Source organism: Lithobates pipiens, unplaced genomic scaffold (assembly GCF_037356315.1).
Source record: "Lithobates pipiens isolate NorthernLeopardFrog02 unplaced genomic scaffold, aLitPip1_a1.2 Scaffold_25, whole genome shotgun sequence".
NCBI classification, from domain to species: Eukaryota; Metazoa; Chordata; class Amphibia; order Anura; family Ranidae; genus Lithobates; species Lithobates pipiens.
This window is the reverse complement of record NW_027507787.1, coordinates 174,179,284-174,205,025: the sequence shown is the minus strand read 5'-3', so window position 1 is coordinate 174,205,025 and position 25,742 is coordinate 174,179,284. Positions and strand designations below refer to the sequence as shown.

At 41.7% G+C, this 25,742-nt stretch overlaps 1 protein-coding gene across 5 annotated transcripts in view; it reads right to left on the bottom strand.

Annotated features, from left to right (window-relative positions):
• The window catches only part of MYOF (myoferlin), a 229,345-nt gene that overhangs the window by 99,520 nt on the left and 104,083 nt on the right, over positions 1 to 25,742 (bottom strand). For all 5 annotated transcript variants that reach the window (XM_077455200.1, XM_077455202.1, XM_077455203.1 and 2 more), the window contains 9 exons: positions 19,598 to 19,719; positions 18,246 to 18,359; positions 16,137 to 16,314; positions 11,396 to 11,520; positions 10,594 to 10,700; positions 8,285 to 8,477; positions 6,945 to 7,100; positions 6,565 to 6,696; positions 4,897 to 5,060 (listed from right to left, as the gene is read on the bottom strand). In XM_077455200.1, the coding sequence (XP_077311326.1) occupies positions 4,897 to 5,060; positions 6,565 to 6,696; positions 6,945 to 7,100; positions 8,285 to 8,477; positions 10,594 to 10,700; positions 11,396 to 11,520; positions 16,137 to 16,314; positions 18,246 to 18,359; positions 19,598 to 19,719 (1,291 nt within the window). The remainder of the gene's footprint in view (positions 1 to 4,896; positions 5,061 to 6,564; positions 6,697 to 6,944; positions 7,101 to 8,284; positions 8,478 to 10,593; positions 10,701 to 11,395; positions 11,521 to 16,136; positions 16,315 to 18,245; positions 18,360 to 19,597; positions 19,720 to 25,742) is intronic.

Here is a 25,742-nt window from a genome sequence, read left to right as displayed (position 1 = left end):
AAGTGCATAAAGAAGATCTGATATTGCAATGAAAAATGAACATTGGAACCCCCCCCCCCCCCCCAAAAAAAAAAAAAAAAAACACACGTTTGTGGAGATTTTTTTTATACATAGTCCTCACATAGCAATATCAAACTTTATAAACAGGCCTCAAATAAATTATTAAATATATAAATATATATATATATATATATATATATATATATATATATATATATATATATATATATACCCTTATATAGAATGTATTTAATGTATATAATATGTCCTAAAGACAGGTAGTATGCATTTGGGGCCATGCATCCACCCCTGGCAGATTAGGATGTGCAGCCGTACAACCTCTGCATCCCCATAGAGTAACAAGGTTACCTGCTCACAGCTCTAGGCTGCTCTAGACACACAGATAGCGTCTTCAAGTGTATGGGCCACAGACCCCATGTGAATGAAGCCTTATGTTTCAAGAGTAACTTCACTTTTGTAGAGGAAAAAAAAAACACAAGCACCCCTCTGAGAGATCAGTGTCTACTGCATGTTTTTTAATAACATCGTAGCAGATTCCACCTACAGTATTTGTTGTAGAAATAGCTGATTACACACTTGTGCTGATTGGGAGGGTCTGGGTCATTATAATCAGCTGATGAAATTTCTGTGTTCTAAGAAGGTAGGTTGCAGGGGCTGCATTTCCTATAGGTGTAAAATAACCATAACTCCCAACATTTTGAGATGGGAATGAGGGATGCCTACTTGCAAATGTATGTAGGCATAGGAAACACCCCCCTGACACATGCCCTTAAGGGAGCATTACCCCCAAAAAAGATCAATTGAATGTATAAGGACTTTTTTTGCCACTCTTATTCCTTTATATTGGCTTTTAATGCAGCAATTTAGATGAAAAGTTTAGCACAGGGAAACACTTTTTAAAAGATAAAAAGTGCATTTTATATACAACTATATAGATCAGATCAAAATGAGGGACAAATGAGGGGTGAAGAGTGATAGAGGGGCGTTGCTCTAAATCAGGGACAGTTGGGAGCTATGAAATAACTTGGGGTGCATCTTACTAAAATTCCTATTGCAGGGTTTGCCCAAAATGTGACCTATATCTTAGGGCAGACTTCTGGGAAAATCAGTGAGCCAATCATTGAAGCAGAAAATGGCATTTTTGTTGAAGTTCTATACAATAGTGGTGTACAGAAGGCCTTTAGATTTCTTATTTACATTGAATTTTAGGGAAAAAATTAAGAAAGTGCTGCAGATTAAAAAGGAAAAGCAATTTTAAATATTAAAATGACATCATGGCTTTTATAGCAAATGTATATGGTTATATACTTTTTATTTGATGTTTTTTTTTTTGTTTTTTTACAAAAGCAGAGCTACCTTTAAAGCATGGACACTCATTTTACACCCATTCCAAAATTTGTTTTCCCTAAGCCCCCCAGATGTTCTGAACACTTCAAAAACACACTTATGTTAAATGACTAGCCTCCAAAACAATCCCTGGAGATCGAGTGATTGAATAATTGTTACAATTATACCTTTTATACATTGATCATTCACACACCAGCCACATTAGGTACACCTGTTCAATTGCTGGGCAACACAAAATCACATGGTAGCAACTTAGCATTTAGGCATCTAGATGTGGTTAAGACAACTTGCTGAAGTTCAAACCCAGCATCAGAATGGGGAAGAAAGGGGATTTCAGTAACTTTGAACGTGGCATGGTTGTTGGTGCCAGACTGGTCTGCATATTTCAATAACAAATGATCAACTGGGATTTTCAAGCACAACTATAACTAAAGTTTACAGAGAATTGTCTGAAAAAAGAAAAAATATCCAGTGAGCGGCAGTGGTGTGTGGACGAAAATGCCTTGCTGATGTGAGAGGAGAATGGGCAGACAATAGAAAGGCAACAGTAACGCAAATAACCACTCGTTACAACCAAGGTATGCTGAATACCATCTCTGAACAAAGCACAATGAAACAGATGGGCTACAGCAGCAGAAGACCACACCGGGTGCCACTCCTGTCAGCTAAGAACAGGGAACTGAGGATACAATTCACACCGGCTCATCTTAATTGGACAATAGAGGATTGGAAAAACGTTGCCTGATCTGAGGAGTCTCAATTCCAACTGTGACATTCAGATGGTAGGGGCAGAATTTGGCAAAACATGAAATCATGGATCCATCCTGCCTTTTATCTCCGGTTCAAGCTGGTGGTGTAATGGTGTGGAGGATATTTTCTTGGCACACTTTGGGCCCCTTAGTGCCAACTGAGCATCGTTTAAATGCCATGGCCTACCCGAGTATGGTAGCATCTCAATCCAATAAAGCACCTTTGGGATGTGGTGGAATGGAGATTGGCATCATGGATGTGCAGCCAACAAATCTGCAGCAACTGTGTGATGCCCTCATGTCATTATGGACCAAAATCTCAGAGGAATGTTTGCAGCACCTTGTTGATTCAATGCTACAAAGAATTAAGGCAGTTATGAAGGTAAAAAGGGCTCCAGCTAGCAAGGTGTACCCAATAAAGTACCCGATACTAGCAAGGTGTACCCAATAAAGTGTCCGGTGAGTGTATATACATATAGCGATTGTATATTTGGTCGCCAACACCGGGGTAGGGACTCAAAAATATTAAGCATATAGTCTTAGTAAAGTTTTGCAACTACCATTAAAAAAAAAAAAAAAAAAAGCAGGACACCAATCCTCACATCACCAAACAGAATCCAGACAAAGCCTTTACAGTTAAGGAGTGTCCACAATTTTGAAGGACCTCAACTAGCAGTATACTGCATCACTTGCTATGTATACATGAAGGGTTAATTCCCAAACAGATGAAACGACAGTGAAGGTCCACAACTATCTTAACATCGTAATCTTGTCCCAGATTTAGCAAGTATGCTCAGTTACTTCTTTACTGTACCTTTTAGCAATAAAATGTACAGAGCAGAAAGTTGTTACACCCCCAGGCCCGTTCTTATGCCTTACTATTCTTACTATTATAGCTCTTGAAGATTTTATAAAAGGAACAAGTCAGGGACAGCAAAATACCTTGAAAGAAGTGCAAAGGTTTATTAGCCTTGACGATGCTGCCATCTTGTGGCAGCATACAAGAATGCACATTTTTAGAGTAAAAGTTATCAGTTGTATCTAATAAAGTTAAATGATAGTGTTGTATGCACTATTTCCTTAATAAAAAGAACCTGTAATGGTCAGCCTTCTTCTGGAAATGTTATTTGCTTGAAAGTCATGCTGATCCCCCAACATGTATTAACTGATCTAGAGCAAGACGTCATTTTTGCTGTACATTCACTCCAGAAAGAACAATACAGTCAACAACTAGAATTATAAAAATGTTGTAAATAGAAGCCCATCATGACAGGTTCTCTTTAAATTCCAGAACTGTATTCTGATAATCTCTAACATAGGAAAAGACGGGTGTTGGCATTCAGTGGCGGCTGGTGAAGTTTTTGGATGGGGGGGCGCTAGACCCCGCCCATCATTTTGACCCCTCCCACTTCTCATAAACCACGCCCCTTATGTAATCTGAAAATAAATTGGCGTGGGTTCCCCCCTCTGAGAGCATACCAGGCCCTTAGGTCTGGTATGGATTCCAAGGGGAACCCCCTACGTAGAAATAACGGCGTGGGGGTCCCCCCCAGACCCTTAACCAAGCACGCTACCCGGCCGGCCAGGAAAGGGGGTGGGGACGAGCGGGCGCCCCCCCTCCTGAGCCGTACCAGGCCGCATGCCCTCAACATGGGGGGGTGCCTTGGGGAGGGGGGGCGGGCGGCCCCCCCACCCCAAAGCACCTTGTCCCCATGTTGATGAGGACAAGGGCCTCTTCCTGACAACCCTGGCCGTTGGTTGTCGGGGTCTGTGGGCGGGGGGCTTATCGGAATCCGGGAGCCCCCTTTAATAAGGGGGCCCCGGATACCGGCCCCCCACCCTATGTGAATGAGTATGGGGTACAATGTACCCCTACCCATTCACCTGTGAAAAAAAGTACAAAAAAAACACAACACAGGGTTAAAATATTTTATTGCACAGCTCCGGGGGTCTTCCGTCTTCGGGGGTCTTCTCGCCGGACTCCTCCGCTATCTTCTTGTAGCTCTTTTGCTAGCGGAGGAGCCCGGCTTTCTTCCTCGCCGCCGGCCTCTTCTTCCGACTTCGGGGGTCTTGTCCCCCTCTTCGGTTCTTCTGCCGGGCCACAGCGCCTTCTTATAGCTCTTTTACAGGCGGTGGCCCGGTCTTCTGTCGCCGCCACCGTTCTTCTTCTTCTTCTCCAGGAGATGTTGACTCGACGATCTCTCCGGCCGGAATGCCAGGGACGTGCTGCGATGCCACTTATATAGGGACAATGGGGCGGTGTCACATGGGTTGATGTCACATGGGTTGGTCACATGGGTTGATGTCACATGGCGACAGTCCCAGCATCCTCCGGGACTGACATCGTAAGGGGGCAGGGTCACCATGTGACATCAACCCATGTGACCAACCCATGTGACATCAACCCATGTGACACCGCCCCATTGTCCCTATATAAGTGGCAGCGCGTCCCTGGCATTCCGGCCGGAGAGATCGTCGAGTCAACATCTCCTGGAGAAGAAGAAGAAGAAGAAGAAGAAGAAGAACGGGCGGCGGCGGCGGCGGCGACAGAAGACCGGGCCACCGCCTGTAAAAGAGCTATAAGAAGGCGCGGTGCCTTTTTTTACTTTTTTTTTTTTTACACCTAGGGAGAGGGGGGCGGTGCCCGGGCGCCCCCTATGGGCGGGCCGCCACTGTTGGCATCACCTATTCATTAAGATGGCATGTGATCCAGACGCATGCAAATTCGATCAATAAAAAAATCCCACCAAGATGTTAAGTAGATCTCTGCAATTCTTACCTCCTCTCAGGGTCCACGCTCCAATCGCTCTCCCACTCCCAGCCTTTAGGTGGAAGGAAACTCTCTTGTTTCAGCTTCATTGTTCCAGTGACATCAGAAAATTTGGGGCGCTTCAGCAGACCTGTGGTTCCCCATTTGCCAAACATCAAAGCCTGGTTCTCATACTGGTGAGAAGCAAAAAATAAAAAAATAACATTTTTACACATTTGTTAATACCATCATTTTTTGTTTAACCTTTATTATTATACAGGATTTACATATAAAAAAGGAGACAATACAGTTACAATACAATAAAATACAAGAGGATTAAGAGGGCCCTGCTCAGAAGAGCTTACAATCTAATAAACCTTTATTATTTGTTTAGCATAATGTCACTATATGAAAAATTATATTTATAAAAATTAAAACAAACTACACTTTAAATTTGGAATTATTGAGGCTATTAACAACCCATATCAATAAAATTTGGTTTACTTTTTTTATTCTGTAATTTGTCTATGTTTACTTAACATCCAGAAGTTTTTAACCCCTTCATGACCAGGGCGTTTCTTGCTGTTCAGCACTGCACTACTTTAACTAGCAATTGCATGGTCATTTAACATTACACAAACTAAATGTTTATCATTTTTTTCTCACAAATTTGTAAACACAGACCTCTGTGTGTGATTCGCCACAGCCGATCAGCTGTTTTCAGTGAAAATCTCTGGCTTAAAGCAGCTGCCAAACGTGTGCTGTGCCCAATACCAGCACGGGTCAGCAGGGGGCGCGCACACACACACACACGCGCTGAACCTGGTAGAAAGGTTGCGATGTACCAGTACGTCACCCAGTCTGCAGTACGACTACTGTGGGTGGGCAGCAAGTGGTTAAAATTATAATTCTGGTACAAAAGCATTGAAAAATTATTTACAAAAAGGAAATAACATTTCCTTTAATTTTTTTAATGGAAAATAATAATTTAATATTAAAATATAAATATATATGTTTACATTGTAACAATAATTTAAGTTTTATCTTTGTGGGGAGCAGCGTTTATAAACACTGAGTCAGACTGCTTTTTTGACAGCTCCAGTTGCCTACTTCTTCTCCGAGTATACCGTAATGCCATCTGTGATAAATCACTGTTGACAATTACAACATACTGGAAGGGGGTAGTGCCAGAAGCACTGAATGTGTCACACACGCCCTGTACAATTAGGAAGTTTTTTGGGCTGTGTGTATCACGCCCAAAGTCTGCAACTAGTTAAACCGCATGTTTTAAAGTAAGAACAGAGTGCATATTTTAAAAAAATGAAATAAAAACTAAATAAAAAGTTTCCAGAAATTAGCATTTGTTGCACATATATGAACTGCTCCATTTAAAAAAGGTCACTTGTCCTAGTCACATCCGAAAAGAAACAAGTCAACCGATAAAATTACAATGGCAGGACTATTCTGCGTTTTTACCCCAACTACCCTGTGCTATGCCAAATCTGAAAGCCTGCCAGTCATTGAGAGAATCTACTGCCTATTGCATTTGTATTTATTTTATACAATAGAGAAAGCACACCCTTGTTATACAGAAGGGGACTAAATCTACAGGGTGATGCAGCCAAGAAAACTCCACATTTAGCCTTACCCACAAATAAAATATGAATTAAAATTATAAGGAAGGTGTATCCATCTCACCATCTCTGCATACACACTGAAAGTCCCCTCGGAGTAGCTGTTAAATTTCTTCTCCACTGCGGATAGTCCCAACCAAAAGTTGACTCTTAGCTGGCAAGGAATCTTCACACCATTGTTCTTATCCATTGGGTACTAGAATGAATTTCAGAGAATGTAGATCAATTTTACAACAAAGGACGCTCAGCTAGGCATTTTTGTGGTCATAGAAAGTACAGACCTATCTGGGATGCAGTAAATATGTTGATACAGGAACACCTATGACACACATCCTGCCAACATCTACTGATTTGATTGGGAAAGGTAGTTTGTCTTTCTCCACTCTTACAACTTTTCATAAATTGACCAATGAGCTGCATTCTGATGATCCCATTGATTTCTACCTGTAGGAAGATGGTCTGGGTCTTTCCGCAATATTTCCCACAAGCATCCTCACTGGTGGTGGAGAAGAGGATTTGGTGGGCCGGGATGCGAGCACAAGCCAACCGCTTCTCTGCTCTGATCATCCAGATGATCACATCCGGCATACTGTTTTGTGGCTGGAAGAAATTAACATGAGACAGGTTCAAATAAAATATAGTGACAAAATAAAAAGTACAACAACATTTTATTATAGAAGATTGTATATTTTATACATGAGTGCCCAATACCAGTACTGCCCTTGATCATCTCCCCCTCCAATGCTCTTTCACAATGCTTTTCTTACCAGAACATCCTTGTTTAGCCAAGATGGTCACATTACAAATCCACTTCCAGACATTATTTAACATTTCTGGACAAATCAAGTCACATTGTGACTCTAGAGTCAATGACCACATCCTTTCATAACCTTTACACAACCAGCGGTGGCCCGTCCATTAGGGGCGAGCGGGTACCGCCCCTCCATCCATGCATCCAACCAACAGCCACCACTGTTTGCAACTATACATTACATACTGTAAAATCACAGGGTGAAAAATTCAAAACCCTTTCCACTTTTTGTCTATTTAAAAACAGTCAGTATTTTATGCCATGATCTGTTAAAGCCACATGCAACAGTATGTCACAAGTTCTCTTAGCCCTTGTACACACAGTCGGAGATTCCGACGGAATGTGTCCGATTGGACCGTTTTGTCAGATATTCCGACTGTGTGTGGTCTACATCGGACTGTTTCCGTCGGAGTATCCGATGGACCAAGATTTCCAACTTGTTGGTAAAATTTTCCGACAAAATGCTCCGATAGGACATACTCTGATCATGTGTAGAGAATTCCGATCGGACAAAGTGCCACGCATGCTCAGATCAAATTCCTACACCAAAGCTATTGGCTACTAGCGTGAACGTAGTCCCGTCGTAACGAAATAACGTAATCACGTTGGATTTTCCGACAACTTTGTGCGACCATGTGTATGCAACAGTTTCCGACAAAATCCGTCGGATTTGGTTGTCGGAATCTCCGAGCGTGTGTACAAGGGCTTAGAGGAGGTAGGTTTGCGAGAAGGAATTACAATCAAAAGAGCCTACCACTAGTAAAAAAACAGCCAAAACAGCATGCAATATGTTTGTCAGTGACCAAATTATAACAACATTTCTGGAAAAGTGTTTATAATTCAGATAAGTAAAACCTAGTACCCAATGGCGCCAGGCTTTTCAATCAGGTCACTTAGAAGAGCTTTGCTTAGATAGGTTGGAAGACACAGCTTCTCCAAAAAACAAAATAGGATTGCACAAACCTATACCGACCTCCTCTGATATTTGTTGCAGCCTTTCCAGCCAGTCCTCAATGTCTGACAGTGTTGCCTTTACATCAGTGGCTTCTGCTCTCATCCTGACTGCGGCATCCCCAATCATCTTTAGAGACGTCTGTCTGAGCTTATTTAGCTGAATATCCAGCATTGTGACATGTGATTTTCCTTCCAGAGAGGGAAGAGGCTTCCTAAACAAGGGAAGAAGATCACAGAGAAATTATATATAAGCTCTCACAAACATCTAAATAAAAGCAAAATGGGCAAACATAAAAAGTATAGTATTAAGTACAACATTAAAGCCTAATTTTATTTAATTTTTACATTTTTATTTTTTAAATCAGCACAAGTGGTGATACTTGCATTAGTTCAATAAGAAGTGTACCTTGTGCTGGTGGCTACCATGTTCATTGAAATCTTCACTTGCCCCTCATATCCCTGCATCTGTTAAGTTACGGTGCCCCAGGGACTAATGCAGCTGCTGAACTTGTCATAGGCACTCTTCAAGACTGCTCACTGTTCACTCTTTACACCCTTCCCCCTCCTCCATTCATAGAAGCTGTACTGTAGCTTTCATCAATGAAAAGCGCTCCATGAATTGAGAACGTTGCATGAATGAAAGGTCCATCTCCTCTCCTCAGTGCTGTTCACTGTGGGAAACTATAGTACAGCTTCTATGACTGCTGGAGGGGAGATTGAAAGGGAGGGTATAGTTGGCACTTTTGAGGAGTGCCTATGACTGGTCCAGCGTCAGTATTCCCCCCCCCCCCCCCCCCAAAGCACTGAAAGATTACTACTGCAGGGGAATGGGGGGGGGGGGGTGCAAAGGACTGAAAATATCAAAAAAGGAACAACCTCCAATACAAGGGATGCTTCTCATTGAATGCAAGTACTGTCCCTTGTTGTACATAAAAAAAAAAAAAAAAAGGCTTTAAGTTTGACTTTGACTAGAACTGTGATGAACAGTCATAAAAGCTCAAGCACTCTATATATCTTTGGCAGCAGGAAAATTATAACCTCATTCCACTAATACATGCGATACAGCATATAAATGAGATTACTTTACTGTGCTTTCTTCAATGGACCACACATCCTGTCCTTTACACAAGCAAAGTCACTAGTCCGGTACGGCAGAAGAGAAGTTATAGCTATACCAAGTGATCCTTGGTGGCAAACATCCACGCTATGGTCATAATGACGGGGAACAGTGAAATGATTAACAGAAAGAAATACCCAAACTTGCATCTACAGTGATCGGCATACAAAAGCACATTCATATACTACTATGAATGTTTTAAATTAAAATCACATGCAGCTTGTATGAAGAGCAATGCTATGCTTGAAACTGTGCAGTCCCTTATTTGTCTTTGTATGAAGATTTTTAAGAATTTTTAAACATTATTGCACCCACTTTTTTTTTTTTTCCTAATTTTTTGGTAGAATATTGGGAGCCCATTATTGATGTGATCTGTGTGACAGATTCGAGACACAGCAGAAGTGACTCACTCCAATTCTGATTGAATGTTTTAAAATTACTAACTTTAATCATGCTAAATCTCAGTAATTTATGATTTTTATTATATGGATTACATAGGTTTTATTATTTGATCATATACTTAATTGCTTATTGTATCCTCCCAGTTCAGAAAATGAGAATCGTATTACAGGTTACATTCACGAATACATTTAAAAGTAATTTTTCAGCCCTGATAAAGGGGCGAGGTTTAGTCCCTGAAACGTATAGGCCAGTGATGGCGAACCTTGGCACCCCAGATGTTTTGGAACTACATTTCCCATGATGCTCATGCACTCTGTGGTGTAGTTGGGTATCATGGGAAATGTAGTTCCAAAACATCTGGGGTGCCAAGGTTCACCATCACTGGTATAGGCTGTGTACAGTTTCTATCTGAATTTACACTTGAATAAAGTTATATCTAGAATATATCACAGTATGGCACTTCAATTCTAAATTATTTCCAATCACAGCTCAAGGTGACCATTGAAGCCCTCTGCTGTTCAGAAGCCACCAGTCTAGTGTCCAGACATTGTGTATCAACATGATCTCTACACTATTGGGTGGTAATAGAGTTTCAGGGGCCCAGTGCCATCCACACCCTATCCATCTAAAACCTGACAGGCTTTTTTAATCCTCACCACTACTATAGACACACTTTAGGCAGTTTTATAGTAAAACTACAGCCTATCATCTTGGAATAAAACTACACATAGAACATTCATATTGTATATGCATCAGGCATGGCTAACCAAGAGATGTTCACATTCTAAAATGGTTATAGAGATACATACATAATGTCCTCTATCAGCTGATCAATTAATCTTAGCCATATCTCTGCCAGCCGAGCCTCAGGAATCTTGCCCTGGATTGCCGATTTCAAGGAGGCAATGTTGGATTGCTGAAAACACAAATTTGAAAAGATTTTAAAATGAAAAAAGTACTGGAAATGCATATAAAAAGGTTAAAAAAAAAAATGGGTAAACCTGAAAATCTAGTTATGGTACATTTTACACATTCCATTCATTTAATCTACACATACCAATATTTGAATGCAATAACATACAGAGCATTTGCAACACTGCCCAGAGCTACATCACCAATCTGGTCTCCAAATATCATCCAAATTGTCCCCTCTGCTCTCTCCCCCCCCCCATCACCCCCCAAAGACCTTCTGCTCAAGCTCCCTTGTCTCCTTCTCCCATGCTCATCTCCAGGCTCTCCCATCCTCTGGAATGCTCTGCCTCAAACTGTCCGGCTATCTCCTAGTTTGGCTGCATTAAGGCGATCCTGGAACTCATCTCTTTAGGGAGGCCCATCATGCCTCCAACTAATCTTTTATTACGTCCATCAGCTCATCTCCCACAGTTAAATAATTTTGTACCACTTGCCCCACTATTCGATTACAGGCTCTTATGAGTAGGGCCCCCTTAACTGTATTTTATCTGCAATGTTTCCCTTTATTGTAAAGTTCTGCGTAAACTGTTGGCGCTATGCAATTCCTGTATAAGAATAATATTCGTATTACATAGGTACGTAGAAAATAAGGCCAATATAGATTAGTAAAAAATCTGAAAAATTACATTGTAATCTTACCAGACGTTCGATAATAGTCAGCAAAATGTTGACAGCATCTAGACGATGACTAATATCTTCCCAGTAAGATGTCATTGTTACTACAGGTTTAGTCGATGACCATGGGAGATAGTAATAGAGGTTACCTGTAAGTGTACAGAAGTAGGTTATCTTCCAGACTTGGGTATGGTGAATGGATGCGCAATATAGGACAAGAAAAATTATAAGTGATCAATCTGCACAGCAAAACAATATTCAAAACAAATAATCTTCTCAATTTAATTGCTGCTGTGACACTGTTAGAGTGGATCCACAACACTCCCTTATTCAAAATTTAACATCAATTATGTGTGTCGCAATCACATATAAACAATGTAGCTCTTCCACTTGTGAATTTTACAAAGTCAAACAAAATCATGATCCACAAAATAAATATCAGCAACCCAGATCAGGAGTGTAACGCGTACAGGGGTGGAGCTACGGATGCAGTTCCCATAGTGTATGTGAAGGAATTGCTGGGTTGTGAGAGACCATTACACTGATCTTCTTGCCGCTTCCTTTCTAAGTGTATAGGCTTAATATATATATATATATATATATATATATATATATATATATATATATATATATATATAAATAAAAATTTATAGTGACAGTACAGTTCCCTGTCCTAGTAATTGTTGCCCTGGGTTCTCAAAAAGACGGATTTAGAGTCTCCAGGGGTATTTAATGTGGATGAATCTGTTTTATCAGTTTCCTCCAAAGTTTGTAAAATCCAGTTGGGGACCTGGAGCCCCGGAGATTCCATAGCATTATGGGTGGGACGGAACCTCCAATCCTGGGACCGGGTTTTGGGAACAGCCAGGAGTCTGGCTGGTTGATTGAGCAGGTGTGTCCTGGGCTTATAGCAGGAGTCAGGATTAGGGTTCTGGGCTCCACCCTCCCGAAGAGTCCAGAGTGTGCACTAGTGGAAGTCAGAGACCCAAGTGAGGATCAGAGCAGTGAGGGGCGGCTTTCTAGATAGACGCTGTGCGTTGAAGCTGTGTGCATCCAAGGAGACAGATGAGAGCCTGAAGTGGAAGGCCTGAGCAGCAACATACTGCACCCAAGGCTGAGCAAGCCTTAAGAGCCAGGTGGATTGGCATTTTTCATTTGATATTGTTTTGGGAGAAGAACCCCTGTGTGAGCATCCAAGTGCATGTATGAACTTTCCTTTATTTTGTTTTAATAAAAATAAAAAAATTATATATACATACATACATACATACATACACACACACAAATCCTAAAACTGACATTATTTCTCTTATTGTTAACTGGGAGATTTGTCTATTTGTGATATCTTTTGTCCCATGCGATCGGCCTTTTCTTGTGGGAATATCATTTCTTTTGAACAGATCGTGTAACTCAGGAAAAGGATTTCTTGCGAGGGAGATAGAAATTTTGATTTCTCGCTGTTGATGATCCATCCTAGCTGGTATAACCGCCATTGTGCATTAGCTCTTTTAGTAGTTTCTCTTTTGTTGGTGCTATGAACAGCAAGTCGTCTAAGTATGGAATAATGGTTATGGCTTGCAGTCTTAGTGGTGCCAGGGTTTCTGCCAGGACCTTGGTAAAGATCCTCAGAGAGGATACGGCTCAGCTTTGAAAACTATAGACCTTTTTCCTTATCCGTATTGCTATGCAGAGAAATTTTTGGGAGCTTTCTGATGGGAATGTGCAGATAGGCGTCCTTCAAGTCTATTTTTGCCATGAAAATCTTTTTGGAGCCGATTCCTGACAGAGTACATGGACTCGATTTGGAAATTTTTGTTCTGTATGACTGTGTTCAAAGTCTTTAGGTTGAAGATCAGGTGATATTTGCCTGAAGGTTTCTGCACCAAAAATGCATACGAGTAAAAACCCTTTTTTTCTTCCCATTTGGGGACTGGTATTAGGACTTTTTGGTCTACTAATAACCTTATGAGTTGTGGTAATGCTTGAGCTTTTGCTGGGTCCCTGGATAATTGAGTAATCAATACTTTTGTGGGAGGTCTTTAGTTGAACTCTAATGCCGCGTACACACGATCGGAATTCTGGCCAGAAAAAGACAGGATGAGAGCTTTTCATCAGAAAATGCGACCATATGTATGCTCCATCGGAATTTAGCCGTCCGAATTTCCGGCAGCCAAAAATTAATAGCATGTTCTCAATTTTCCAGACGGAAAAACTTTCCATCGGTAATTCCGATCGTGTGTATGCAATTCCGACACGCCAAAAATCACGCATGCTCAGATTCAACTACGAGACAGAAGCTATTGGCTACTGGCTATTGAACTTCCTTTTTCTAGTCACATCATACGTGTTGTACATCCCTCCATTATAAACGGAATTTGGTGTGACCGTGTGTAGGCAAGACAGCTTGACCCGAATTCTCGTAGTCGTAATTCCGTCGGGAAAACCATCAGAGCTTTTTCCGACGAGAATTCCGATCGTGTGTATGCGGCATAAGGCATATCCTTTCTCGATCACTCCCCTGACAAAAAACTTTGAGGTTATTTTTTTCCACTGTGGAAGGTAATCCTCCAATCTGCCTGCCACTTAGCTTCACTGTGGTTTTGATTTTTGTCAGGAAGGTTAAAAAGCCTGTTTGTTTTTTGCCTCCCTTTCTGGGTAGACCAGTGATTTTTTTTCGCTTTCCTTTATGTTCTTGTTTGTCCTTTATAACAGATAATGAGGCTGCTCTGGCCAAGTTTTACAGACTCGGTCGAAGCGTCTGCAATTAAGCCTACTGCTTTAAAGAGCATGGGGAAAGATTTTAACAGCTCTACCCTAGGGGTATGCGACCTCAGATGCTCTTGCAGCTGCTTTAACCAAAATGCAAAATCTCTGGCTTTGCAAGTGGTTGCCAGTGCTGGTCTGAGGTTTGCCATTGCGGTATCCCATGATCTTTTTAGGATTACATAGTCTTTTGTCCATGGGGTCCTCCAAGTGCACCATGTCCTCAAAGACCAGATCCGAGTGTTTTGACACTTTTGCTAGGGTGGCATCTAATTTAGGTGACTGATTCCAGACTGAGTTTGGGTCCTCATCAAAAGGAAATATTTTCAGGCTACTTGAAAAGGAGGGCCTTTTGTCTGGTTCCGCCCACTCCCTAAGCACTAAATCTGTCATGATTTTGTGCACCGAGAACACCTTTGGTTTCTTTTTATTAAACCCTTGGTACATTTTGTCATGTCTTGAGAGTGTTTTTTAATTATTTCATCTCTAAGGTCTCAGATTGCCCCCACTAGTTCATCCACTTCCTCCTGGGAAAATTTGAACCTTTTGGGTAGTCCTGAATCCTCCTGGTCTTCCTCCTGTCCTGAATCTGATTGGGAGGAGCCCGGGTCAGTGTTTTTAAGGGAATTCTCCCTACTCTCTAAAGGCTCTCCTGAACCTGAAGCTACTGGAGTAGGAGAAGTTGGGATCAGGTTGGCCAACGGCCGAGCCTGGGACTTGTGCATACGAGATAAATTTTCTGAATGACTGAAAAGTATATTGCATTTCACCCTTGAAGGAGCAGAGGAATTTTGAAAAAGGAGAATCTTCCTCGCTCTTTAGCATGGCTGTGATACAAGTAGGACACATGGTTTTTGTGTAGCTAGACGAGAGCCTTGCACTACAAGAAGAACATTTCTTTTTGTCTTGGTAGTGGCTTTCTCCGATCTGGATGATTTTGAGAGGGGGACAAGGAGAGAGGGTTTTGTTTAACAAAAGAACTCATCTAATCCTGGCCTCCTCCCGGTGTGTTAAGGTGCCCAACAGAGCTATAAGGTGGTTTCCCCCAGGGTCTTCTAACTCCCCTTGTGATAAGCGATACACAGGAAAAAGAGGCTCTGGCCAGGCCAGCCTATCTGTAATGAGCCAGCGTTTGACTCCCCCAGAGTGTTGGATGCATCCATGGTGCTCCGTTGCTGTTGACATCTAAAGCCCATGCTGTTGCGCCTTTAATATACTGGTTCGGCCTTCCCCTTTTCTCTCTGCGCCAGAAACCAGCATGCAGTTATGACATCATATCCGCCAGAAGTGGCACCCTGCGTTTCCAGGAGATGGCATCCTACAGCAAGGAGAGCAAGCTCTCTCACTGCAGACGCCATAAATGCCCAGTCCCTCGCCGGACACTGGAGAGGGGGGGGCGGGGAACTCAATACTAATGCGGAGGGAAACTGTGGCCTGCGGAGAAGGCCTCCTGGCCTTAAGGCGAGGGGGGTTTTCGGCTGGTCTGGACAGCCCTTGATGATGGATGCTCTCCCACTCCATCTCCCCTAAAATACGGTTCCTCCAGGCAACGTCTCCTCCGACTAAGGAAACAAGAAACTGACCAGATGCCTGAGGGATCACCTTTTAAAAGAGCTGGAGGCAATGTGTTTGCTGTCTGGTGAAGGAGCTCCATCTCTCAAGGGCTGTCTTGGAAAATGACTGGGGGAAAAGATTGTTTTTTTTTTCCCCAAAATCGTCTGTGCTTTTTATTTTTTGCGATATAAACAAAAAAAAACAAAAAAAAAGCAGAGGTGATCAAATACAACCAAAAGATAGCTCTATTTGAGGGAAAAAAGGACATACATTTTATTTTGTTACAGCATCACACGACTGCGCAATTGGCAGTTAAAATAACAGAGCCATATCGCAAAAAATGGCCTGGTCAGGAAGGGGGTAAAACCTCCCGGAGTGCAAGTGGTTAAGATATATGTATACTGCATACAAATTGTGTTTATCTGTAGATAAATAAAAAAAGAAATACCATCGAATACTGCGCGGCTGTACTGAGTCGTTGATGCCAGGGGTTTACAAGTGCTGTCAAACTTGTTGCCGTAATTTCCAATGCTGACTTCAAACTGTATGGCTTCACCAATATCCTGTAACATGGAGGCGGAATGGAAGACAGCACACAAGCTGAACTTCCGCCGGCGTTGATATTTCTGGAAAGAGCCAAGTGGATATTAGCTTAATCTGAGACAAAGAACTTTCATTTAAGTTACAAAACAGCAGGGATTTCTTATTTACAATAATTCAAAGTGATTTACCATCAGCGTCACAGCCAATGTGTATTACTTTAAACAATGTCTATGGGAAAAAAATTTGTTAAACACTCCAAAAATGAAACTTTGGGTTTCCTGTGCCCGTGCAATCGCTAATCCATTATAGTACAAACATAGGTGAAAAAGTCCATCCATGCAAGTAAAGTGCCAAATTGTTTATACACTGCTGGACACCTTCATATAAATAGACAAAATGTTTCTCAACTCTTTAGATGAAAGGGAGTTTATTGGTTAAATAAAATCCACCTTGCCAACAGCATTTTTCCTCAGTAGAAATAAAGTCCATCAAGGTATGAGTTACTGCATACACATTCCAGCTGTATGTTTCATTGTGTATGATGCCATTCACAAACTAGTTGCAAATAATGGGAATTGAAAATATTTGTGTCCACATATGTGGTTTCTACATGATCTGTTCTGCCTTTCTAAGATTACAAATTGTGTTTTGCAGATTGCACTTGGGAGGGCAGTAGAACCTGCTTTTTTACTGCCCCCAACCACTTCACCCCTGGGATACAAAGAAAGTGAATGAGGATGCACCCATGTAGCCTTTGCAGGCCACAGCAAGAATTATCCTCTTCACAACTGAATGGGACCATGCTTAAACTATGTGCAATTGTGCAACAGTGGTGCAGGCTTGTAGAGTTAAAAATAAATAAAATAAGTGTTGATGAAGTGACAATGCCCCCTAACTGCCTATCAAACACCCTTTGAGGAGGTATCTGCTGTGAATCACTCTTTGGAGAGCGAATGGTAGTGTAAATGTATGTAAAAGACAGTGGAGCCATTGCTGACCACCTATGAAAATGCAACAGGCATTGTGGAAACTTCCATCCTCAAAGCTCATAGGAGAAACACTGTGGTTGTCCAAGTTGGAACTCCTAGCACTTTGTCTCCAGGTAGGAGGGGACAGGGTAAGCGGAGCTGAGCTTTGAGGGTGCGTTTTAAACCTCATTTATTGCATGCCAAGAATGTGTTAATATATGAATGTCTAGGACTTGGCCTAAGGGTCATTTTTAGCCACTGAGCCAACACAAGGCAATCGGCACTTTCATAAGGCAAGGTCAACAATGCAGCTTAAAGTGGTGGTTCACTCCTTTGGGGGGGGGGGGGGGGGTGGAATTAAACATTAGCAACCACAAATACGGTAGTTGATGACTTTAAAAAAAAAAAAAAAAACACATGGACCTCTCCAAGGATCCAGTGCCATTCTCACTATCCTTTGGGTTTGCAGCGCCTGCATCCTAACTGTAGGCAGCCGACAGGGCTGCATCCGGCTTCCCAATGTGTATGCACAAGCCGTGCTGCAATTTATGAATGTTTTTTTCTGTCTTCTGGGACCTGTGACATGCCCCAAGAGATCCAAGTAGAATTGGAAGCGGGTACCTGTCAAGAAATGCCAAATATGGGAGAGGAGGGGGGAGAGACTTAAAGCTGAGCTTACCCTTTTAAATTAAGTACTGCTTTAAGGCTCAAAGTAAAAGTTCGCTTTCATAGAGGGTAATCGAGGAGAGTGATTTTTAAGCTCAAGATGCTACCTAATACTTGTGTGTCTGAATTGGACTCCATTTCTATTCTTTGCCAAGCTGATGTACAGTAAGTTGGCAAATTGACATGGAAAGCTTTTCTATTAAGAAATGTATAGATCCAGTAGAAAGGGTGAACACCGGCTTGGTCTGCAAAAAGGACTTTTTGCAATTAAGGTTGCAGCATAACACTAATTTAGAAAAGGGGATAGCAAGGTACACCAGTAATATGAAACGTTATTAAGGTTACTGTATCCACTTGACTAAGGCTGTGGTAAGACTTACCTCTACAACAAGAATATCATCACTGGGAATATCCTCTATCTTTTTACCCGGAGTGCCATCAAGCTTGGTTACCAACTCTACAAGGACTCTTCCTCGATAGGCTACACCTTCGCCCTAAAAATTAAAAAAATTATATAAAGGCAAGAATCTATCAAAGTAAAAATACATCTAGGAATATTGCAGCATTTTTTTTTATAGTTTTGTATAGGGCAGGTACTAGTTTTAATTGCCATGTTCCCTCGCTGGGGAGATTCACCCTTGACAAGGAGGGTGGTCACCGGGGCAGGAAATGATGAGGAGTCCAAATGATTATAGTTGTCACTGGAAAAAGACATGAAGGGAAATCTTCATAGGGATCAGTTCTGGTAAAATCTATTCTAGTGCGATGCCCTGCCACAGTGTGGGATCAGGAACGGGTTGTAGAGATGGCACAAGATTCTCAGCGTTTCAGCATATGTACTGCAAGCAGAGAAAGCAGCATTTTAAGTTTCAGTTCTAGGTTTTGCAATTCTGGATAGGGGCCTGGAGCTTGAGGGGTTGAAGGTTGAAACGTGGCTTGGGTGGGAAGGAACTTTCAATCCTGCAGCCTGAGTACACAAGTGTGCAGGGTCGCTATAAGCCAGATCTGATGAGAGCTTAGGGTAGTTGCTGCCATTCAGACACACAGCCTGTGTGTGTGAAGATAGTGGTGTGCTCTAGCCAGGAGGGCTGACTTGCTTGGGAAACTATACCCCATGTTTGGGGGGGGGGGGGTTAGAGACTTCTCGTTCATAGGACTAGGAAAGCCAGGATGGCTATACATGTCCTGAGAAAAACTCTAAAATCTGGGGTGACTATTGCTTAAAAGATTTAAAAACGGCACCTTCATTTTTTAGGATGCTCTATTTTAGACCCTCTGAGCAAAGAAAAATCCTACATAGTTGCCTTTGTTTATGAAGTGGGCTGGGCAGCTTCATTTGCCATAATTAACCCCATTTGCACTGTGCAGGCTGATCTCCATTACCAATTGTATGAACACTCTTTTCTAACAAAAGGGTGAAGGTTTAGGGGCTAGGCTTCTTGCGCTGTATGTTGAGGACAGACTCAGAAGACACTCTCTCTAAAATTGTTCAAAAATCCTTGCAGTCAGCCATGACACCGCCTCCTGAGAAACATCTAAAAAGGTAGGAAATATTTAAAGATTTTTAGGCATGCTCTGTGAATGGGAACAATCACATAGTGGAGTTTTCTCAAATTTGACTGCAAAATTATAAATACGCTTTAAGGCTCATCTATGGTACCCCTATCTTGATGTCAAAGTCAGCTTTTTTTCCCCTTGATGCTTGTTTACAAGTAAATAATTTACAACATACCTTTCCAAAGTTGAGATCATCAAAAGGGTCAGGGAACCCAGTGAATTCTCTTGGACTCCCATACAGGTTCAAATAACAAGGGCCAAAGGTGGGTAAAAACCCAACCTCCTTTTCATTCACTCCTGATTGAATGGAACATAGAATGATTAGCCTGAAAGGACACCACTGGAAATCTATAGCACAGGTTGCTCGTATATGATGTCTACAGAGAATACTAGAGGTTTCCAACTTCCAGCAGTGCTAAATTTTCTAGTGTATGTCTCAATTTTTCACAGCTTGAGCTCATCCAGAAAACCTTTAACCCCTTCATGACCAGAGGTCATTGCTGCCCAGATCACAATTAGCAGTAGCAGAGTGAATTGGTTAATTTGACTTTACCTCCATGACCAATTAGCCTACCTAATAATATATATATTTTTTTCTAAAAAGACGCATAGGGTTTTTATTTGGTACAATGTGGTCACCCTCAGCTGTTCACCTAGCTGACATGGCAATCATAATGAGGAACCACATGGATCAGTTCCCAACAGTAAGGTCTAAAAAGCTAGAAGCATTGTATACAAGGCTACTTGGGAGCATTAATCTACAGACTGCAGGTAGGAAGGGGTTAAAGAAATTCGTTTTCAGGGCAAAAAACTTTAAACATTTAAAAAGGATCATTTTTTGCACATGGATACAACATCATATTCATATAAGAGCAACCTGTATTTTGTGAAAAGACCATTCTATTCTGTATTCTTTGAGTGATAAAAGTTACATTTTTCTGCAACTAAAATAGGTACAGAATAAAATGGCCTCAAACAATCCATTTTTCATAAATTGCAAATAATTAGTATTTTTAATATTTAGCTTTTTTTTTTCTTCAAGTGATATATGTCATTCACAAGTGCAATCAAGTTAAATCTCATATATAATAACACTGGGATTTGTCTGTGCCTGCGATGAGTTCCTGATGCACAAGTCACTTTGCATTAAAACATGGAATACGTTGCACACGGGCATTAATCGGTTAGCGATAACCAGTAGACACATTAAGGCGAAATGAAAATTTTAATTTTTTGATTGATTGGTTTAATGATTTTGATGAGATGATTGATGATTTTCCAATAGCAGATTAGATGATTATAAGAGTATAAAAATGATAAATGTGATGTGATATTACGGAGTCAAGGTAATCAACATTTCTTGTTTTATCAATGAAAAAAAATTAAGATTTTGCAGATGTCCGGCTTGTAATATGGAAAGTTCTACTCCCTCTGAGTTTTGCTACCTTGAATTCCTAATGCTGGCCATGGGCCTAAAAAAATTCTTAATCCACCCAGTGAGATAAATCCATATATTTCCCCATCCACATTAAGCAGTGCAGATATACTAATCTCCCTGCCAAATGTCTGCCATGGTTTGAAGTTCTGCCTAATCATAGAAAATTTTCACTAAATCTGAGCCCTGCATGGCCAGTTTAAGTCTCTGTTTTAGAAGTACAAAGACAATGCAGGTAGCGTTTACAATCTAGAGTGCACCCCATAAGACATTTCTAGTTAAAATGCATTTATTGGTTGGTATATCTACAGTGCTTTAAAATTATCAAAAAGTTTAGAGCCAGTTTACATTAGTGTGCTATGGAATTACACAGTAAAATCTATGTTTACAACTCATTACTGCAATGCACAGAAATGCATAAAGTACTGTTCCTTTGTGGTACCATCCATTTTGAAGGGCACCCGATGCCCCTAAACACTGCATGTACGTTGTGGTGTGCTGCATTAAAAAAAATAAACAATCCAAGTCTGAATGAATTTCAATGTTTTGGCAACTTGCTCGACGACTAAACCATTGCCGAGTTCTTCTAAGCATGTAATCTGCCTAGCCTCGGTACTATTACTCATAGGCACAAAAACAAACATGTGGCCATTAAGGTCAGAGAAAAATCAGAACTCTGATCGGACACAGTGGCTAACAGGACTGAAACTTTCAGATGAACAGGACAAACCATAAAAACTGGATATTTGTAAGCGCTGTAAAATACTTTTCTACTCTTCCATTGATAAACACGGGAAGTCATTCACCTTTGGGTTATACTGTCACTTGCAGGAAGAGTGAACACTGGCAAACAAAACAAACTGCATGCTAGCCCAGGATTACATTTCCTACTATCAGCATACCTCAGTTTTGTAGCAGAACAGTACCAACAGCATGATCATAAAACACAGAAGCTTCAGCCCCCGTTCACACCTATGCGAATTAGATGCGGCTTACACCGCATCCAATTCGCAGGACATTTTAAAATACATTCATTTGAATGCATCTGGTTCACATACGTGCGTTGCATTCGCACTGTGCATTGCACAAAAAACGCGTGCGTTTTCTGGGCATTGCGGTGCGAATTACAACCCATTATCTTTTATGGGAACGCACCTGATCCGTAGCTAAAACGCAGAGGAACCTCTGAAAAAAAATTATTTTTGTCTTCGCAGTGAAACCGGGGCTTCAATTCACAACGCACATGTGTGAACCCGGGCTTAAACCTATATGCCACAGGAGACTTCCAAGAAAAGAACAGATATGTCACATCCTTGATATCCACAGAAGTTAAAAGGTCTCCTTGGTGAAGGGAGGTGATGACAGACCTGTAGGATTCCATGCAGAATTTCTTTACTTGGAGACATTCAGTGCCTTGAGATCTAAGATGGAGAAGATGCCCCCTTTGGGTCTGAGAACTGTGAAAAACTTTCAGGCATGTCTCCCTTTCCTTTTATTCCTCAAGACTGTACATAGTTAGTTCGTTAGAAGTCTCTCCAAATTTTACCCTCCAGCGCTTTCACCAATTTTGTTGCCCATCTCTGGACTCATTGGGGTTGCTTTACTAAAACTGGAGTGTGCATAGAAACCTAATCAGCTTCCAGTTTATTTTTGGCAAAGCTTAATTGAACGAGCGGAAGTTAGAAGCCAATTGGCTAGACAGATGAGGTTCAGATGGCTTTCAGTGACCAGAAGAGTAGCAGAAATAGACTGAAGATCAAAGTTCCACAGTGCTCTTTGCAATGTAGAAGAAGCAGTAGGGAGATTCTTCTTGAGTGCTGAATGATGAAACTCTGCCCCCTCAGCATTAACTGCTTCCATGGTGAAAACTGGCAAAAAAAGAAAAAAGAGGGACTTCAAAAAGGTGCTCAGTGACCAAAATGAATGTGGCAGCTTCCCATGATTGGCCTAATCGCCCTACGCATGGTGTGAGCCTACAAAAACAGGCAATGCTAACTGATCTGGACCTGAAAAATGCTCTGTGTTCTACCAACAAGTTAGTCGGAGTGTGGAAAGCGCCTTGCATGTAACCAGTGTCTGAAGGTAATTACCAGGCTAGCCCTGCAACATCCAGTCTATCAGGGTAAGAAGGCAGAACTTTAAAAGCCAGGCTGAGAGTGGTTGTGTAAGATAACTACAAGCAAAGAGACCAGATGTAGCAGCAATGTAGAGAAGTGTCTTGATTGAAGAAAAATAAAAAATAAAAAACAGTGGTAGCAAAAAATAGGTTTGTTTTTAACAACGCAGCACTGATGAAGACATCCATCCTCCTAGGACACTAGCAAAAAAATTAGGCATGCTGATCATAGGAGGGGTTTTCTGGGATGACATTGTCAGTGTCCAGGTTTCTGATAAGAGGCAGTATACCCCCAAAAGTGAATGACTGTGTCCCAAATGGATAAAAAGCATATTTAAAGTAGAGGTAAACCCATCCATAAAACTGTTTCATTTCCGGCACATGCCAGAAATGTAAGACTCCCATTGGTTGTGCTCGCAAGCCATCCAACGGCTGGTGTGATAACTGATCACAGCACCATGGCAGTTGTAGATTAAACAGAGGCAAAGATGGTAGATTCCTTAGCTGAGAACGATAGGGGGCTTTATTTACACTTTAATGGGAAACCTCAGAAATTTATATTTACCTCATGCAGATTTTATTTGCTAAAAATCACTTTACAAAAATAGATCAACACTCTTCTCTGCACCCTGAAGACTCCCTTACTGCTACAGTAAATTTATAGCAACACATAATACAAGACTGTGCTCCTGATTTCAGTTTTTATTATTTCTACACTATGAGCTACTGCAAATATGACTGTTGTTATAGGTTACGGTTGATCCTTGCTTTATAGGGTTAAAATAAGCCCACCATATTAGCCGGACATACTGCACTATTTATCTGTTTAGCAGAACACCATGGTTGGTATTATGGATAGAAATGTCTATTATTTAGGTTGTGTGTAAATCAATTCTTAGCAAAACATTTAGGAAAATGTTAGATTAGAATAGCCAGTCATTAGTACTAAGAAATTAGTATTTGACACTTCAAAAAGTATGAGCTTGTAAAGCAGCATGCAAATTACACAGAACTGGATCCTTGTAGACCTGAATGATTTCTATAAAGAGATACATAAATTTATAGGTTCCTTAAGATTGACTATGAAGAAAATACGGTTTGCATTTTTTTTTTTTTTTTTTTTTGCATGCTAGTCTCCAGATCGAAAATGATCTGGAGATTAACACTGTCGTCAACTGTCAGCACCAAGATTGACACCATTCAAGTGGAAATTAGCCTCATCTTGCAGGACTTCGATAAGATCTGCCAGAGGGCGACAGAGATGGAGCGCCGGCTGGCGATACAGAAAACATGGTCCGCAACCACTCCATGCACACCCTACAGGTGAAAGAGCGCTCCCTCGAGTCGAGAGCCGAGGATGCAGAGAACTGCAACAGACGTTACAATCTTAGGATCATAGGTCTCCCTGAGGGATCGAAAGGCTGGGATCCGACATACACGGTGGGGCTGCTCGGCACACTTTTCCCTCAGGCGGCCTTCTCGATCTTCTTTGTGGTGGAGAGAGCACACAGGATGCCAAAACTATGCGGGCCAGCTGGCTCCCCACCGCATATCTTTATCTTCAGGCTTCTCAATTTCCGAGACCATGACCTGATCCTGAGAGAGGCTCGTAAGCTGCACGACATCAGTCATGAGTCTACACAGCTTATGTTCTTCCCACCCAGAAGCTCCGAAAATCATTTGACATGGTGAAGCAATCTCTGAGAGCAAAGGCTATCAAGTATAGTATAATGAGATGGTTGCTTGTTCAAGTGAAGGAATTTTATGTATTTACAGAGCTGCTGACAAAAGTTATTTTTTCTCATTGGGTGCTGTGGTGGGGTTCTATGGAGAGGTCTGGAGCTGGCCCTGTACCAAGATCTGGATGCTTTTATATACTTGGTCCTACCCCACCATCCATTTTATTTCTACCCTCAGCCATGGCTCCTTTAACTATTATCTGATGGAATGTCAGGGGCCTAAACTACCGAATAAGGTTCTCCTTGGCGTTTCATTTCCTCAAAACATACCGCCCTGATATGTGTATTTTTCAGGAAGGCCACTATTATCATGCCACTTACTACTCCTACACCAGAGGGTTAAGTGTGCTTATTCACAAGTCCCTCTCTTTCACTCTGGTTGATTTGCATCTGGACCCTGAGGGGAAGTTTGTCATTCTCCACGCAGTAATTGTAAATGTACTTATGGCGGTGGTGGGACTATACATCCCCCCCCCCCCCACCGGCATCTTTGATGGTTTTAAATTAAAGATTGCCCAGTACCTAGCAAATGTTTTGGTTGATAATGTGGTTCTGGCAGGGGATTTCAACATGCCTCCCTGTCCTGAATTGGACAGGCTGACACCAGGTGGAACTGTGGACTCCCCGCTCTCCCGTTGGGCTTCCACTTTTGGGCTTACCAATGTCTGTCATTGGAAAAATCAGTCTGCCGCTTATGCAGCCATGTCCAGAATTGATCTTGCATATGTCAGCGGCCCTGTCCTGGACAAGATACAAGAGATATCTATTTGGCCTAGGGGAATATCCGATCACACGCCTATCCTGTTATGCCTGAATCTCTTGTCCTGCTCCCACCAACTACCTGTGGTGCCTGTCACGGTTCTGGATTTCAGATGACAGGGTTGCCCCAGGTGCTGAATCAGATGTACAAAAAGGTATTGGGACACTAACCCAACTGCCACTGACCCAGCCTCTAGCTGGGACGCTTTTAATGCAGATGAAAAATCAGTCAGGTCTGACGCCAATCTGGACTGGAGCTGGATCAGGCTGA